Here is a 17,974-nt window from a genome sequence, read left to right as displayed (position 1 = left end):
ATTAATTGCTATTTGCATGAAAATGCTGCACCCAGGTTTTATGCACATATGTTTGTATGCATGGTTAGTGAATGAGACCGAATTTGTCGATGCTGTCTTCCTGGTCTTACTCAACTGAGTTTATTTTACTTCTGAAATTAGTGATTTAACTTTCCTTGATGCTTATCAATCACTGTAAAATTATTTCAAATGGGTAGGCTGTCGCTACATGTTTTCTTACGTAACTATCTTGTAAGTCATGGTAAAAAAAGCACCTACTGACACATCAGTGTAATAAAAATATAGTGTCAGATTGCTGTCTACGTGCTTTTGGGTTAAGAAATTGAGAATCCGAGTTCCTTTAACATGGGGCAGAATGTGTTAATTAATTTAAACCAGTGAATATAAGCAGTGGGTTTGGATTAAACGAATTAAAGGAAAGGCCGACAGATCGGGCACTGGCTTTGGCTCAGCAGAGTATGACTTCTGAAAGCTGTTACAGTTATTAACCAGTGTTGCAATTGAAATGCAATCATGATCAAAAAGAACTTCTTACTTTTCCAACATACTGTGGGTCCGAGCCCATGTACTCCTCAAGCACAAAGAACTGGTTCCACACCCAACCCCTCTTGACCCTCTGGAATCCTCTGGAACCTCCATTTCTTCCTGCCGCCAATGGCCCCGTCTGGCTGTGGGGCCACTCTTGCCCTGGCCTGCTTTGGAAGGGAGCGCAGGAGCTCTGCTCAAAGAGGAAGCACAGGAACAGCAGCAGGCAGTTCCTCCTCAGCATTGGGCGGTCTGTTACGGCGCTGTTCCCACGTCAAGGTCCAGAGGAAAAAGGGGAAGTGAGAGACAAGAGATCCAGGGCTCTGAGGCTCACGAGCTGGAGCGTGAAGCCAGTGGGGATTAAGGAGGAGGTCAAGGGTCTGGTGCTCTACCACTCCCCTCACTGGAGATATGACTCAAGTCAACCGGGTAGTAGATACATCACCTGCAACTGAAAAAAAAGAGAAATCAGTTGTGAAGCGATGAAACTTAAATTCAAATGAGTTTTTGTTTTTTTCAAACGTACAATACCCACAATACACATTTTGTGGAATATCTAGTCCTCTAGAGATATCAGTGACCCTGTTTTGACCCCTGTTTAGCGTTTCAGAGGACGTTCGGTGAAAGCACAGAAACATAAATGCTTAATGCATCCTCTAAAAATGCTCTACGGCTGCTGTGGAATACCGTTTTTCTATTAATAATGCCTGCACATTCATAGCATGTCCATTCTTACAGAGATATGGAATTGCAGGGGTCAGCAACCTATGGCACACACGCCAACATCGGCACGCGGAGGAATAATTACTGGCACGAGAGCAATAGGGAAAACTGCATACCGACAAGTCTCCCCCAATATTTGAAATTCTTGCACTGATCTGCTCCACTCCATTACGCAGCGCTCGTGTTATTAGGATGACAGAAAGCTTTAAAAGTTACATTTTCAGCCTGGTCTGCCTCAGCAGTCTAACAGAGCTCGTCGATGTCACAATAATTCAGATGGCCAATCAAATCAAAGTAGGTGGGGTTTACTGTTCACAGAAGCAGAGGGTGAATTCCAGCGGGAAGTATCAGTTTAACGTTGAAAGATAGTGAGGTAAGATGGGAATTTCCAAAATGGCACTTCATGGCCAAATGGTTTTGAGAGCAAAAAAGTTTTTTTAAACTTGATTTAACATCAGTGTTGGAATTGAGGAACCTGCATACACTCTGTATTAAGGATATTAATATATATATATATATATATATATATATAATTATATAACTATCAAGCAGCAAAAAATCACAGCTTTTCAATATTAATAATAAGAACTGTTATTAAGAACCAAAATTGAGCATTGATAATATCTGAGCACCAAATAAGCATATTACAATGATTTCTGAAGGATCATGTGACAATGAAGACTGGAATAATGATGCTGAAAATTCAGCTTTGCATCACAGGAATAAATTACATTTTAAAATGCATTCAAAAATGAAAACAGATATTTTGAATTGTAATACTATTTCACAGTATTACTGTATTTTTGATCAAATAAACACAGCCTTGGTGAGCATAAGATACTTCTTTTAAAATAATAAAAAATATATATTTTATTCCAAATGATTTCAAACCGGTAGTGTATAGGAAATATGTATTACGGTAATATGGGATTCTCCATTCTAAATCAGTTATCTGAAATAGATTTTCGGCCTTTTGAGGCCATACCAGTCATAGCCAAAGGGTCACCATTGCTCTAGGGTCACGTTTATCAAATCAGTGAAATCACTAACTCGATCACAAGCAGATTATACCCTGCTCCTGTTATATGTCCACAAGCACAGAAATGCAATTTTACTTGATTCATGTAGTGTGTGTTTTAGCATGGGATTTGAACCTGGAAGGATTTGTACAAAGAGTATGAACTTCTGGCCCATCACTTGTTATTTTTTATGGTTTAGAGAAATATTAGTTTTAGTAGTAACAGGGCTGTGCTGATGCAATCATATAAATAGAGCAATATTTGTTGTCATGATACTGTATTTTAGATCCTTTTACCAATATTGTTATTTTGTGCATTCATATCATGTCCTGCAGATCAATAATTGATGAAGCAAGTCATCCAAATAAGCACAAACCAGCAGACTTATCTCAGCACGGTCAGAGACATTTCTGTGCGGTACGAGAGATTGAATCGGATCTATCAGGTCTCGTGTTAGATGCAGTTTCAGTCGCAATCTAACTTATGATTTTATGATGCACTGCAATGCATTGAATTGTGACATATGTATCATTATGTATCATTTCTATTTCTTTATTACTTTTACCTTAGCTGGTCCTTCTTAAAATGATAAGTCAACTCTGAAAGACTTTATGTTTGGAGATGTGTTTTTGGATGTTCATTTGATGACTATACAATCTTCATGTCACTTTCACACCCGCATACACTTGTCACTAATTATCACATCATATCATGTTAAGAATAACCATTGTCAATTTGTTAGCAAAAAACAATTGCATTAATGTCAACAGCAATGTTACATAGAAGCTGCCACCCGGAGCAGCTTGCAATTATTGCTGGGATCCATCAAGGATTGTAACGAGCTTGTGGTTATCTGAGCATCTCTGGCTAGGAATGCGTTCAACGAGATGTGTCAGGATCCTAAATTACCATGATTAGATGGTAATTTAATCAATCAATTAGTTTCTCTGAGAAGGGGACAGAGTGGCCCCCTCATTCAAAAACAACAACAACAAATAAAGCTTTCAGCATGGATTTGGCTGACATTAAACCATATTTGAGATGCAATGGATCACAGAACGTCCAAGAGCAGAGACAAAAATACGACCATAATTACTGGGGACTATCATATCTTCAGATATTGCTGCCATAGATAATAAAGCACTGTTTTAGCAGTATGAGATCAGTTCTGGCAATTTATGAAAGGGAATGCCTTCTAATTGGTCACTCAAACACTAACAGAAATTATTGTGTTAGTAAGACCAGAACAGTAAGTTGGAATGAAATCTACAATGGAGTCCAAACGTCTGAGACCAAATAGAATTATGAACAACAATAATGAAAAAAATAATAATAATAGTAATTATAATTTTATATAAATTTTTAAATACACTACCATTCAGAAGCTTGGCGTCAACAAAAATGTATATGTATTTTTTTTTTCAAATAAGTCTCTTGTTTACCAAGGCTGCATTTATTTGATCAATTAGTACAGTACAATATTTTAAATTGTAATTTATTCCTGTGATGGCAAATCTGAATTTTCAGCAGTCATTACTCCAGTTTTTAGTGTCACAGGATCCTTCAGAAATAATTCTAATACGCTGATAATAGCATTTCTTATTATTAAAACTGCAACTCAAAACACAAAACTTACTATACTTGTGTATTTTATTTATGTATTTTATTTTCTTCTTCTTTCAAACATTCTTTCAAATGAACAGCATTATTTCACCTAGGTATTTTTTTTTATTTATTTTTTTTTACCATTTTAACAATTCAAATCAATGTGTTCTGGCTGCATGAATCTATGAATTTCTTACAAAAAAAAAAATAAAAAATCATACTGACCCCAACAACTTGAATGGCAGTGTATAATAATACTGTTCAGTTTGAATTCATTTTTAGTTTATATTATATAATTATATATTTAATTTATATAATTTATTAAATTAAATCTGTTAAAATATTAACTTTATTCAAATTAATGCTGTTAAAGTATTGTCCATTGTTCAAGAATCGAAATGCATTTTAATGCATTTTATTGACCTTTTTTTGGACTCCATTGTAATTATAAAATATATTTGTAAAGCCTTTTTGGAAATGTCAAAGGACTGGAAGAGGCACATAAGAGGCAGCCACTCTCATGCAAATGAGACACTAGGATGATATATTTGTCTGGTGCATGAACAGACATGAAAGTATATGAAAGCTGCGTTTAGGTTTGGTGCTGTAGTTATATAACACATTCCCCAGTGTTTGAGTAGCCCAAGCCTTCCTCTACCTCCTGATACGATGCTGTAACAGAGGTACTGTACATCACAATCGAACCTGTGCTCACCAACTCATCAATCCAATGAATCCAGTTCAGATCATAGTTTTGAACATTTTCAGTTTTCCAGCTCTCACACCACCTGATTCGTCCCGATGCCAATCCAATAATTCTCCGATATGCCTCAATGCATCTCGCCTCTCCTGTGTGGTTGATTGGCTGCGGGATTGATCACTAGCTGTTTGTGTCCAGGTCAATGTGGTTATCAGTTTGCCAGCGCTGAACCCCACCTGCTACCACCCAGTGGAGGTTTGGCAGCATTCAAGTGCATCAACAGTTAGCAAGGCTTGCCAGGTTTCTTGGTTAGCTCACAATAGATCTGGAGGTGCTGGCGCACCAAGAGTGGTTGGCCACAAGGAGGAGTAGCTCTCCAAGCCCACCAGACTCTATACTCCTGCAGGGGAGGTGTCGATGGAAAAGCAGTTGACTTCTTATCCCTGGATGCTCTCAGCCGAAACAGCCTTTTTTTTTTTCCAAAGCCAAATAAAATCAAAGCGACACTTCAAACTGGTTCATATAGAGCAAGAGACGGCTGGTGAAATTTAACCTGCCTGTTCTAATCAACAAGCAAATGTAAAAAAGCTAAAATTATTCAGAGCCATAAATTTAAGCGACGGTTATAAAATCTCAGCAGTAACTTCAGGCTCTTAGCATGCAGGTTCGATCTGAGTAGTCCCCAATGAAATGTGCCTTGCTAAATCGTGTTAGATAGCATATTTATATCTAATGTACTATGGACTGTATGCTGAGTATTTTCTATGAGGAAAGCAAACAGAAGAATGTGTGTTTGTCTTATCTTTATAGAAATGCATGAAACAACAGTCAGCTTTATATCTATGCACATCAGAATTTATATTTTAGTAGTGTTTTAACCAAAATTAATTTGTCAATTTTTTATAAATGTATAATATTTGCAATTGTTATTATTATTATTATTATTTAAATACTTTTTTACATATTTAAATATTTAAAGTATTATATATATATATATATATATACACACACATGAACTTGCATTATATAATGTTGCATTCAGTCTCGTACAATCAGTCACAGCTGTGATCACTTAATGTTTTCATAAGTCTCTTATACCTAATATTACACCAACATCAATATTTTTATGGGAAGACTTTAAGTACTATATATAGTATATAATAAAATTTAATAATATATAATTTATAAATTTGTCAGTTATCAAATTATTATTTTCATTATTATTATCTTTCATGACAGCTCTCACTGATGATGATGATGATGATGATGATGATGATGATGATTATTATGATTATTTTGTCTTTTGGAGAGAGATGGAAAGGAATGATTTAGGAAAGACAGAAACTTGGATCACCTGAAGTGTTGTTGCATCATATGTCGAACCCCTGCCCACAAAGCTATAGCTCCTTCATACTTTTTCAAAACGAGAACATTTGATCAACTGTAACAGAACAGGCAAGTTCACTTTGTAGATGTATGCGTGGTGCATCTGTATCGTTTGATTGATTGTAAAATGTCCCTACAATGTTAAAGGCAAGCCTATGCCCTTGATTCCACCGCATGGAGAGTGGCTTATGTCAACACTTTCGAAACCTCCGTCACTTCAGCAAAGATTGAGGTGACCTAAAGTCAAACTCATCTCAGTCATTCGATGTCTGTGAAACACATATCTCTCTTCTACTAGAGTCTTTGCATGGCACTGCTCTGAATTTCACTCAATTACAGAATCACTTCTGCAGTTCCAGCCCAGTCATTTGGTCAAAACGCGGCTGTGCAAGTTGCGTCATACCACTTTTGGAAGCAGTACTTAAAATTTTTAGCAGCGCAAAATAGCATTGGTTTGCTAACTGATCTCAGCGCACAGAGAGGAGGATAGAGAGAGAAAGCGGAGCAGCAGGGAGAGAGATGCGTTCATGCTGCATTTCAAGGAGACGACTGACTGCAGTAGATGTATTCCCAGACAGCACCAGACTGCCAGCCTCCATTACGGTTTTCCAATCTCCATAACCTGAATGACTTAAACACATCTGGACATTTAGGCTAATTAAGTTTCCGTGATTGATCCTGTTAAGCAATTAAAGGATTGGATTAAACAAAGTTCAAGGAAAACCAACCCATCAGCAGGAGTTCATTTGATGATTTGCATTTAATTAGCGTTGGTGGGTCTGGGCAAATTACCTAGCCTAAATTTACCAGTCTGAGAAGGCGTGCCCCAGACTAAAAATATAGATCCAATGCGAGTAGTGTTGTTGTCCTTGGAGATATTCTCAGATTCGCTCAATATTGATCTCAAATTTAGGGGATTATCTGAAATATTTACTCTAAATTCCAGCAGAGCTAGGCCTCTAGAAAGACAGCAGTTGAGCTTCAAAACTGCAAGATTCATGTAAGATGTTATTGACTGATTCATTATTCTAAGAAAAAAAATAATTTATAATAAATCAAAATCAACTTTACAACAAGGTCTCATTTGTTAGAATTAGTTAATGCATTAGATAACTTAAACTATAACTAAATATGAGCAATATATGATTTATTGGTTTGTTCATGTTAGTTCACAGTGCATTAACTAATGTTAACAGATACAACTTTTGATTAAAAATATATATATTAGTAAATGTACGCTGAAAGAATATTGGTGTGAACAGTTTTCACTTAGAAATTGCTAGTAAACTTCATAATTAATTCCAAAGAAACGCATAGTTAGTTGATCTGTTAGTTGAACAGATTCAATTAAAATTTGAAAATTTGAAGAAAGAGTGAAATTTTATTTTTTTGTAAAACATACGCCAATAGTATTTTTACAGTGTAGAAATATAAACATAAACTAAATGTTGTAGAATTATTGTTTATTGTTAGTTCGTTAATTATACTGTAGTTAAATAAAACCTTACTGTAAAATGTTAGTGAAATTTTAAAGAATTATACTAGTCTTTCCTCCCATATAATTATAACATACATAAAAAACTAAAAAATACAATTATTCTAAAAATTAATTCAGGAATCAAATATTGTTTCTTTGTAGCAGCCTCAGGTAGTTATGTAAATCAGTAATGACTTAAATTTGACTAAATTTCTCACACAAAGCTATCGAATGGCTTTAGAAGACTTTGTATATAGAGAATATATTCTTATGAACCACTTTTATGATACATTTATTGTATCTTTTTTTGCGTCTTTAAAGTTTTAGTCCCAATTAATTGATATTACATCAAAATAACAAAGGTGCTTAATTTAAATAGCAGCCATATCACCCTGCAGCCCAAGACTGGTTGCCCATTGAAGCTAAGCAGGGCTGAGCCTGCTCAGTACCTGGATGGGAGACCTCCTGGGAAAACTAGGTTGCTGCTGGAAGAGGTGTTAGTGAGGCCAGCAGGGGGTGCTCACCCTGTGGTCTGTGTGGGTCCTAATGCCCCAGTGTAGTGACGGGGACACTATACTGTCAACAAGCACCGTTCTTCGGATGACACGTTAAACCGAGGTCCTGACTCTCTGTGGTCATTAAAAATCCCAGGATGTCCTTCGAAAAAGAGTAGAGGTGTAACCTTGGCATCCTGTCCAAATTCACCCATTGGCCTTTGACCATCATGGCCTCCTAACCATCCCCATATCTGCTGATTGGCTTCATCACTCTGTCTCCTCTCCACCAATAAGCTGGTGTGTGGTGGGCGTTCTGGCGCAATATGGCTGCCGTCGCATCATCCAGGTGGATGCTGCACACTGGTGGTGGTTGAGGAGATCCCCCCCTTCTATGTAAAGTGCTTTGAGTGCCCAGAAAAGTGCTATATAAATGTAAGGAATTATTAGAAAAAATAAAGGTCATAAGAGTTTGAAACGACAAGAGAGTGATTAAATGATGACAGAATTTGTATTGTTTTAAGTTTAATAATCAGTATGTGTTGAATTATCATGTTATGAAACAATAAGTATTTTTAGGATGCTTTCACTGTCTGCCTTTCAAAGCCCCATTATAAAATGATTATAAATTACGTGATTCTATAAGTCATTGTCAGACTAATTAAATTAAGACTCATCTGGCTGACACCCATTGTCTTCGACTAATTCCATTGACCTGAAGCACTGGCATGAGAGAGATGAGATCAAGGTTATGCAGCATTTCCCCTTTCACTTATACCTGCAAGATGCTGCTTTAAAGTCCAAACTCATCAGCCGGTTTCTTCTCCTCCTCCACCTGTGCTCACGATCAAGACAAGCTGTCACGACGTGGGTCGTCCGAGTGACGGTGAGGGTCAGTGCTTATTCTGCGCTGACATAATGGGAAATGACTGCTCCCGTGGTTACAGAAGAGTCCAGAATGCTCCGCCGGTCGTTTTCGACGGGCCGCATCGTGCCGCATGCTTGATGAGAGCGTGCTTCATTAGCATGTGTCAAGCCTTGCGTTTGGAGCCCTGACCCGCATGTTGGCCCCCGATAACACGGAGCCTGAGCCTGACAGCATTCCCTGAGTGTTGCTCGACGTTCCCCGTTCTCATCACCTTCAATAATCAGCGAGCATATGGCTCGCCGAGCTGCCGCCGCCGATTAAGAAGCGGGAGACGAAACTCCCTGGGAAAGTTATTAGTTGTCAGTCCTGTCGTAAACATGATTAACTGATAAGCAGCTGCAACTGTGGCAAACTGGAGAAAGAAAGATGGAGCTCATCAGGATGAAGACCTTAATCTAAAATCTGTTTATCACTCAACGATAAATGCGGGGGTGTTGGTATTTTAATTGTGTCGAAGGCACAGGTGCATGAGTGTGTGTGGTGACTGTATGGTGAGTAATATTTCATTAGGCATGGTAGTCGTCGCTGTTTTAATTAAAGTAAATGGATCATTGGAATTCTTTGGGGAATTTTGAATGATGATATATAATTTCTTTCTGGCCAGCACCGTACTGTAAATCTTTAGGAACCACAAACCACAAAACAGGGATATGGCTACAAATTGTGACGTCCATGAGTGTTTGTGTATTTTCGAATGCTTGCTCAGACACTGAAATGGATGTTATTAACATATTGGCAGCATTTAAAACGTAAGCAGTTTATGTACAAACATCTTTTGAGATGTACAAATGCTCAGACACTGAAATGGATGTTATTAACATATTGGCAGCATTTAAAACGTAAGCAGTTTATGTACAAACATCTTTTGAGATGTACAAATGTTTTCCGAGCCACAAAACAAATTATGTTGTACTGTAATTGAGATACTGTTATATTTTTATTATATTTTGAATCAGTTTTTATTTGTTTTCCATTTTAATTTTAATTAACGTTTTATTTTTTATTTTTTCTGTTTTTGTTATTTATAATATTATAGATAGATAGATAGATAGATAGATAGATAGATAGATAGATAGATGATTGATTGATTTAAATTGGCATTATATAAGCCCCTAGGACAGGGGTTGAGGACTGTCCCATATGCTAATGTGCAAACCATCATTAAATACATATTGTCTTCCTTCTCCAAGGAGAGTACTGCAATAAAGCGCTGCAGTCCAGGTAACCCATCATTTACCAAGTGGGGATTTGCTTTGGGAAATGGCATTTAGGCAGAGACGTATGCATAATTCACCATGCAAACTTACAAACATATTACTCACCATCAGAAACGGTCAGTAGAGATTTATGTGTCAATAAAATGCCCTTAAACTAATATGGCACCAGTAACATTTGAGTCTAAGTCGTAATTTACAATGCAAACAGGCGGTTAAAATATAGAATAATACTTGGGTTTTAAGAGATGCGGAGAATGCAGGATTCTCTCCGAAGATAGTTATTTGTAGACAAGCTGCTTTGAGAAATGTTTTATTCTGTGAATGACCAGGAGCATGCAGATGATATGTCATCAGCGGTTCACCTTTGTGAGTTAGGACAGATTGCTTTCGCATGAACTGTACCCCTGACCTGTATTTTTATTTATTTATTTTTTTATTTTTTTATTGAATGGGCTTATTATGATTATTCTATGCATTGCACCCCTCGTTTTAATTAATTTAATTGAACTAAGTATCATGATGTTTTGTCTGAACTCTGAATGCTAGGGTATGGTAACTGCCATACTATGCCATATGCAAATGCCACCCTTGATTCCATATGATCTTTAAGCCGTGCACAGCTGCTCTTGGTTTGATCATTCAAGTTGTATAACAGGTGATGGCAGTGCCAGCTCAGGGCCAAAGGCTATCACACCTGAGTACATCTGAATCACAGCCAAGCCTTTCTTATGGCTTTCATTTGGCCTGTGATGCTGAGTCATCAGATGGCTTTTCCTCAAGTTTTCATTCTTTTCCCTTGTTTCACTCATCTACTACATCTCTTCCACATCCATCTCATTGTGCTGCTGTCAGTTTGAGTGGCACATGTGAAAATTAAGCTTTATATTAAGAGCAGTGATCAGTGCCTGCAAATGGATATGTGATTCTGTGTTTTCGCTCAAGCTTTGACTCAAAGGGTGATTAAACAATTCACTGGTTATATTTTGGTGCAGGGCAATCATTGTAATGTGGCTCTACATGATTGCTCGGTCGATACGCAGAAAGCAACAAATGCTGAAGATCAAATGAGTTCTTAACTCTACAATCTCACAGGTTTACAATAAATCTTGGCAGCATGCTGATGAGAACATTGCAATGTCACAAATCAACCAGGGCTCAGGACGAAAATGCCAACAAAATGACCAGCAAAATGCCCTCATATTGAATTTTGATATATAGTAATAGTCTGCTTCTGGGTTTAGTACTTCTGCATTTAACCATTTCAGAGGGGAGTGAATGTTGGCTGATGGATTCTAGCATAGTGTTATATTGTATGTGAATCAGGGTTATTATAGTTAACAAAAACTAATACCATTAAAACATATATATAATTAATTGTTAATTGAATAAACATATAAATAATACGGAAGAGGATTAGGGCCAATCAATAATAACAAAAAATAAAACCATCTCGAGATTAAAGTCGTTCAATTTCGAGAAAAAAACTCGTTACATTTCAAGAAAAAAGTTGAGATAAAATCTTGAGATTAAACTCATTCAATTTCGAGAATAAATTCGTTATGTTCCGAGAAAAAACTCGTTAAATTTAGAGAAAAAAAAGTCAAAATAAAATGTTGAGAATAAACTCATTGAATTACGAGAAAAAAGTAGTTACATTTCGAGAAAAAAAGTCAAGATAAAATGTTGAGAATGAACTCATTAAAGTGCGAGAAAAAAGTCGTTAAATTTCGAGAAAAAAGTCAAAATAAAATGTTGAGAATAAACTCATTGAATTTCGAGAAAAAAGTCGAGAATAAACACACTCGTGTCATGTTTATTTGATCTCGTTGGACAGTGCCATTCAGCGTCTGCAGTGGGGTGGGTTGGAGAGTAATCCACTAGGGAGTAGCGTATGATACGATCAATTGGGTTCGAGTACATCTTTTGCCAAACTCGCTTTTCTTCCTTTTCTCATCAATATCACATTGGAAAAGTGGTAATCAATTGCTTAACGAGTGTTTAATAATAATGTATTAATTTGGGGTAGGCAGGCTATAGGGAGGGCTTTGTTCTCCCAATAAGGAAGCATCTAATAGTTTCAATGAATATAAAATCATTGTTATTAAAATCAATGTTATTATTGCATCCTGTTAATGTACAACATTACTGAGGTGCAAATAGTATATGCCACTATTTATAAGTATAAATAGCATCTAATTAGCTACTATTTACACTTATTGCAAATATCTTCTGCTTTTACATAACGCAAATAGAATGGCTATTTTCACTTAGTGTAAATAGCACATATCTAAAATGCTGCTGTTGTCACTTAGTGTAAATAGTACATATAAGTATTTTCACTGTAAATAGCATCTATGACAGGGGTGTCCAAAGTCGGCCAGTGGACGAATTTCAAACGGCCCGCAGCTTTTCTATTGAAATATAGGATATTATATGTGGCCCGCCAATTATAATTTACAAATCATGCAGTTTCACAATGTCAACACAAGGTGATAGCACTACATTTTAGGCCAGATGCATCAGTAAAACGTGAGTGACAACAATTTGATAACTCCTATGCACTGTCATTTCTTTAGTGCACCAAAAGCGGCACAACTCGTGTGAAGTGCGCTGCATGGATCATTATTAGCTCTGCCTAAAGACAGCGCATCGCGAGCTCTGAACAAATGCGTTTACTCACAGGTCTCGATCAGGTGACCACTAAACAGCGCTGTGAGAAGCGTTCGAGTTTGGAGCAGAGCTCTCCTATAAACCACAGATGTCACGGTGATTTAAACTAGTTTAAAGGCAGATGAAACCGCGCTGCCATTCTCAACAACACTGACGCGGAAAAAAACAGGAGAAACACTGTGAGACAACAATGCAGTTAGAATACTTTTCAATCCACAAATTAATATTTACAATGGATTTACTCTAGTAACGCTAAACCTACCTAATTAATACATTATTATTAAACACTCATTAAGCAATTGATTTCCACTTTTCCGATGTGTTATGTGATGAGAAAAGGAAGAAAAGCGAGTTTGGGAAAAGACGAACTCGAACCCAGTTGATCGCATCATATGCTACTCCCCTGTGCGTTACTCTCCAACCCACCCCACTGCAGACGCTGAGCAACGCTGTCCAACAAGATGAAATGACACAAGTGTGTTTATTCTCGACTTTTTCCTTGAAATTTAATGATTTTTTTTCTAGCAATTTAACGACTTTTTTTCTTGTAATTTAATGAGTTTATTCTCAACATTTTATCTCGACATTTTTTCTCGCAATTTAATGACTTTTTTCTCGTAATGTAATGAGTTTATTCTCAACATTTTATTTAGACTTTTTTTCTCAAAATATATATGTTTATTCAAGTAACATAACAAAAATTGGTCAAAAGTGACAATGAAGACACTTGTACGGTTATAAAAGATGTATATTTCAAATAAAAGCTGTAATGTTAATAATTCTATTTACCTATTTCTATTTTCTATTCTGTTTTCTATAATCCTGAAATAAAAACTGTGTCACAGTTACCACACAAATATTAAGCAGCATGTCATCAACTTTATTGATGATCATAATAAGAAATGTTTCTTGAGCAGTAAATTAGAATGATTTTTAAAGGATCGTGTGACACTGAAGTCTGGAGTAATCACAGGAATAAAATACATGTTTAAAATATTAAAATAGAAAAAAAGTTTTATCTCGACTTTTTTCTCGCAATATAACGACTTTTTTCACGTAATTTAATGAGTTTATTCTCAACATTTTATCTCGACTTTTTTCTCGCAATATAACGATTTTTTTCACGTAATTTAATGAGTTTATTCTCAACATTTTATCTAGAAATTTAACGAGTTTTTTCTCGCAATTTAACAACTTTTTTCACGTAATTTAATGAGTTTGTTCTCAACATTTTATCTTGACTTTTTTCTCGCAATTTAACGAGTTTTTTCTCGAAACATAACGACTTTATTCTCGAAACATAACGACTTTATTCTCGAAACATAATGACTTTATTCTGAAAAATGAGTTTAACATTTTATCTCAACTTTTTTCTTGAAATTTAACAACTTTAATCTCGAGATGGTTTTATATATATTTTTTTATTATTGCTTGGCCCTAATCCTCTTCCGTAAAAAAATTTAATAATACAAAAATTGGTCAAAAGTGACAATGAAGACACTTGTACGGTTATAAAAGATGTATATTTCAAATAAAAGCTGTAATGTTAATAATTCTATTTACCTATTTCTATTTTCTATTCTGTTTTCTATAATCCTGAAATAAAAACTGTGTCACAGTTACCACACAAATATTAAGCAGCATGTCATCAACTTTATTGATGATCATAATAAGAAATGTTTCTTGAGCAGTAAATTAGAATGATTTTTAAAGGATCGTGTGACACTGAAGTCTGGAGTAATCACAGGAATAAAATAAATTTTTAAAATATTAAAATAGAAAAAAAGTTTTATTTTAAACTGTAATAATATTTCACAATATTACTGTTTTACTGTATTTTGATTAAATAGATGCAGAATTGGTGAGCATAAGAATCTTCTTTAAAAAATATTTTTAAAATCTTACCGAACCCGAACACCTGTAGTGTACAGTATATAATTGAAACATTTATGTTTGTGCATTTGTTTACAGTATTTTAATATTTGATGTTGATTTAATTTTATAGGCATCTATTTGAATTTATTTCAATTATTATCATTTATTCATTTAGGTTCACTTATTTAATATTTAAGCTGAAATGTGTTTGAAAGTTCTATATAATTAGAAAAAAGGGGGCCTTAAATGAATTTCAGGGGTAAATGTTGCCCCTTATTGAGAAAGATCTCACACTACTCTATTGACTGACCTTTCTTCTCTTCAGCACTTCCAGTGACTTCCATTCACTTGGAAAAGGTGCACAGATCGTCTTAGATTTTATCTAAATCACTGCCACTTTTGGCTACTAGTGGAACCGATGTTTATCGGCAGAAAGAATAGTGTAGCGAGGTACAGAATGTGCCTGTGATTGACTGTCTGGTAAGGGCCCTCTGGACCCAAAAACAGCGTGAAATGTTTGCTAAGGTTTAAACACACCGTTTGTCCTCCCATTAATTTGCTGTATGTTCTAGTCAATACGATATTGCTGTGTAAACACTATGGGATCAGGAGCTTTTCAGTGTCCAATGTTTGTCAGAGACGTACCCCGCCAGAGAAACAGCCATTTGAGTGACTCAAACCCCAAGCTAAGCTTTCTATTAACCAGCCAGCCATCTATAGCTTTGTACTGGTGCACCAGCTCCAGCACCAGCTTTTGTGCTGGTGGCCTGAACTAACATCCCATGCATGTCCTCCACCGCAGAGGGAAGGAGGGAAAGGAGCTTAAGCCCCAGAGAGACCTCGAGCAGACTGGATTAAATACCAATCGTGTCTGTCACTTAAATCTCCCAGCAGTCCCGAGAACTCCATCCCACTAGGGCTGTAGCAACACATTTACTTTCATCTTATCTTTTTTTCCAAACAGATTGAAGACCTAAAGAACTGTTTTTAAAGGGATAGTTCATCCAAAAATGAAAATTCTCTCATCGTTTACTCATCCTCCACTTGTTCCAAACCTGTATGAGTTTATTTCTTCTGTTGAGCGCAAAAGAAGATACTTTAAAGAATGTTGCTGCCCAAACAGTTTACGGTAGCCATAGTATTTCATTTTTCCATAACATGGAAGTCAATGGCTACCATCAATTGTTTGATTACCAACAATTATGATGTTATTTATTCAATTCCATGCTATTTTAGATCTGTATGCTGGTTTTTATTTCACACAGCACCAGTGGTGTAGTGCATGGTATATGCAGGTGTATGGAGTATACCCACTTCTAAATCCCCTCTGATGCGCTTCATTCTGTAGTGTCCTGCATTAGCCAAATCATGACAGTCCAGCACATGACTAGCTAATCGTGTAAACACACGATTGCGACAATATATGGTTCATGTGTGTTTTTCAATTAATCTCCAGGTAATAAAAAAAAAAAAAAAACATCTGAATAATGCAGTGGTAATTGACAGCATATATTACAGTTGGCTATAGAAACTATAAAATATATCTTCTGCTGTATATATTCTCACCTTGGAATATAGCAAATAAATCATATGGATTACTTTTTTTTTATTTTTTAAGATATTTGGAGTTTGAAATCTGTGGTCACTATAAACAATCATTAAATGCAAAAAAAAAAGGGAGGGGGGGTACTTTTGAAAAAGTTGCACCTTTTCCCCCTAAAGAGTTCATATGAGTACCTTTAAAGTATATATTAGTACCTAAAGTCTACATATTAGTACATAAATGGAACATTTTATTATCTTTGGAAAAAGTACTGCCCGTAACAACTTTTGTATCTTTTTGTAGTGTACAAATTGTATGGACTACTTTGTTTCATATTTTCTAAAAAGCTATTTGGAGTTGTCAGCTGTGTTCACTATGAACAGTCTTTAAAAACTGCATAATGATTATTCAGAATTTCTTATTTTGTGTTCCAGAATTTTTGGGTGAACCTTTGATTTAACAACGTGGAATTATTTAAATAGTTTGCACTCCTAATTTGAATCTCACGATTCAGTCTGCATGTTCCCAATCTTTTTACACTCTCCTTGATCTACTTCTGCCTGACCTGCTGAAAGCAGTGCAGCTGCCATAACATCACAGTAATGAACTCTCCTTTACCCCCTGAAGACACAGCGAGTGTGAACACACAGACAGAGATAGCCGCGGGCGAGGAACAGCAGAGATACGGAAGGCACCGAGTCAGCAGAACCCTATGGGAGCACGCCAGGCCTCGCTGCCAAGAATCAGGGCCTATGATGCAAGCACCAAACGAATACAAACGAAACCTTGTGTTTAGGAGACGGAAACATCATTTGACAGTTCAGAAATGGCTCCGAGCATCCGGACTTTATATTTTCCTGCTACCCGTCACATATCAGAGTTCAGAGGCCGGGGTCTTTTTTTAAAATACACAGCAAATGAAAACGAGTGGGAAACTTGTCAAATCTGGACCTTTGTGTCTTTAAACATCCTGAAAGAAGCACATGCCAGGTTCAAAACCCCTGGTGTTAGACATTCTGGTCTGAAAGTCCAAGCTGTGGTCGGACATCAGTAAAGGGATCTTGGAGCAAGATGTAATATGAAGGAGGCAGAGAGAATAGAGGGAGAAAGATCAGTAAGGAAGCATTGTCAGTGAGAGCATAGGAATCTGAAAACCCTGCAGCTTCAACAACACTAGCGGCAATGACACATAATTTATGGGTCTGAAACCATCTTTGTCCTGAACATAAGCTTTCAGTCTTTTGATATCTGTTCAAGAGCTGAATCCACACAGCGTTGTGGAGCAATGGAGCCTGTTCCTGGACCAATGTTGCTTCTTAATCTTTACCAATGAGCATCAGTGTCGATGGGAAGAGAGTTGGAACTACATCAGCTGCCATACACAGTGGTGTAATGTAACTAAATAATAATACTTTGTTACAATACTTCAGTATTTTTTTTTTACTTTGGGAGTATTATTTCAGCCAACTTTTACTTTTACCCCACTACATTTCCTAATTAAAATGTATTATTTTAAGAACACGGACTGAAGGAAAGCAGGTTTGACGAATCAGGGGTCTGGCGTCTGCAAGTTAGACTCCTAAAAACACCTTTGCTCATTTTCAAGGCATTCTAAGGGTAAAAATGCTTCTGTGTGCTTTTTATATTTATATAATTTAATATAGTTAACTGAATCTATATCACACAAAGAGTACCGTTTTTCAGATGTCAGCATGATAACTAATTTAATAATCATCTTATACAAGTTCAATAAAGTTAGCAATAAGTGACTTACATTTTAGACATAATATTGCTTGTTTTTGCTCAATTTTG

At 36.2% G+C, this 17,974-nt stretch overlaps 1 protein-coding gene across 1 annotated transcript in view; it reads right to left on the bottom strand.

The window, feature by feature from the left end:
- LOC107654548 (cadherin-12-like) overlaps window positions 1–17,974 on the bottom strand; it is a 145,002-nt gene that overhangs the window by 73,701 nt on the left and 53,327 nt on the right. Inside the window, exon 2 of the mRNA XM_016441670.1 lies at window positions 536–976. Coding sequence (XP_016297156.1) covers window positions 536–769 — 234 coding nt within the window. The 5' untranslated portion in view covers window positions 770–976. The remainder of the gene's footprint in view (window positions 1–535; window positions 977–17,974) is intronic.

Source organism: Sinocyclocheilus anshuiensis, unplaced genomic scaffold, assembly GCF_001515605.1.
Source record: "Sinocyclocheilus anshuiensis isolate Anshui unplaced genomic scaffold, SAMN03320099.WGS_v1.1 scaffold391, whole genome shotgun sequence".
Lineage (NCBI taxonomy): Eukaryota > Metazoa > Chordata > Actinopteri > Cypriniformes > Cyprinidae > Sinocyclocheilus > Sinocyclocheilus anshuiensis.
The sequence above is the reverse complement of the archived record's forward strand: the minus strand, read 5'-3'. Positions and strand labels throughout refer to the sequence as shown.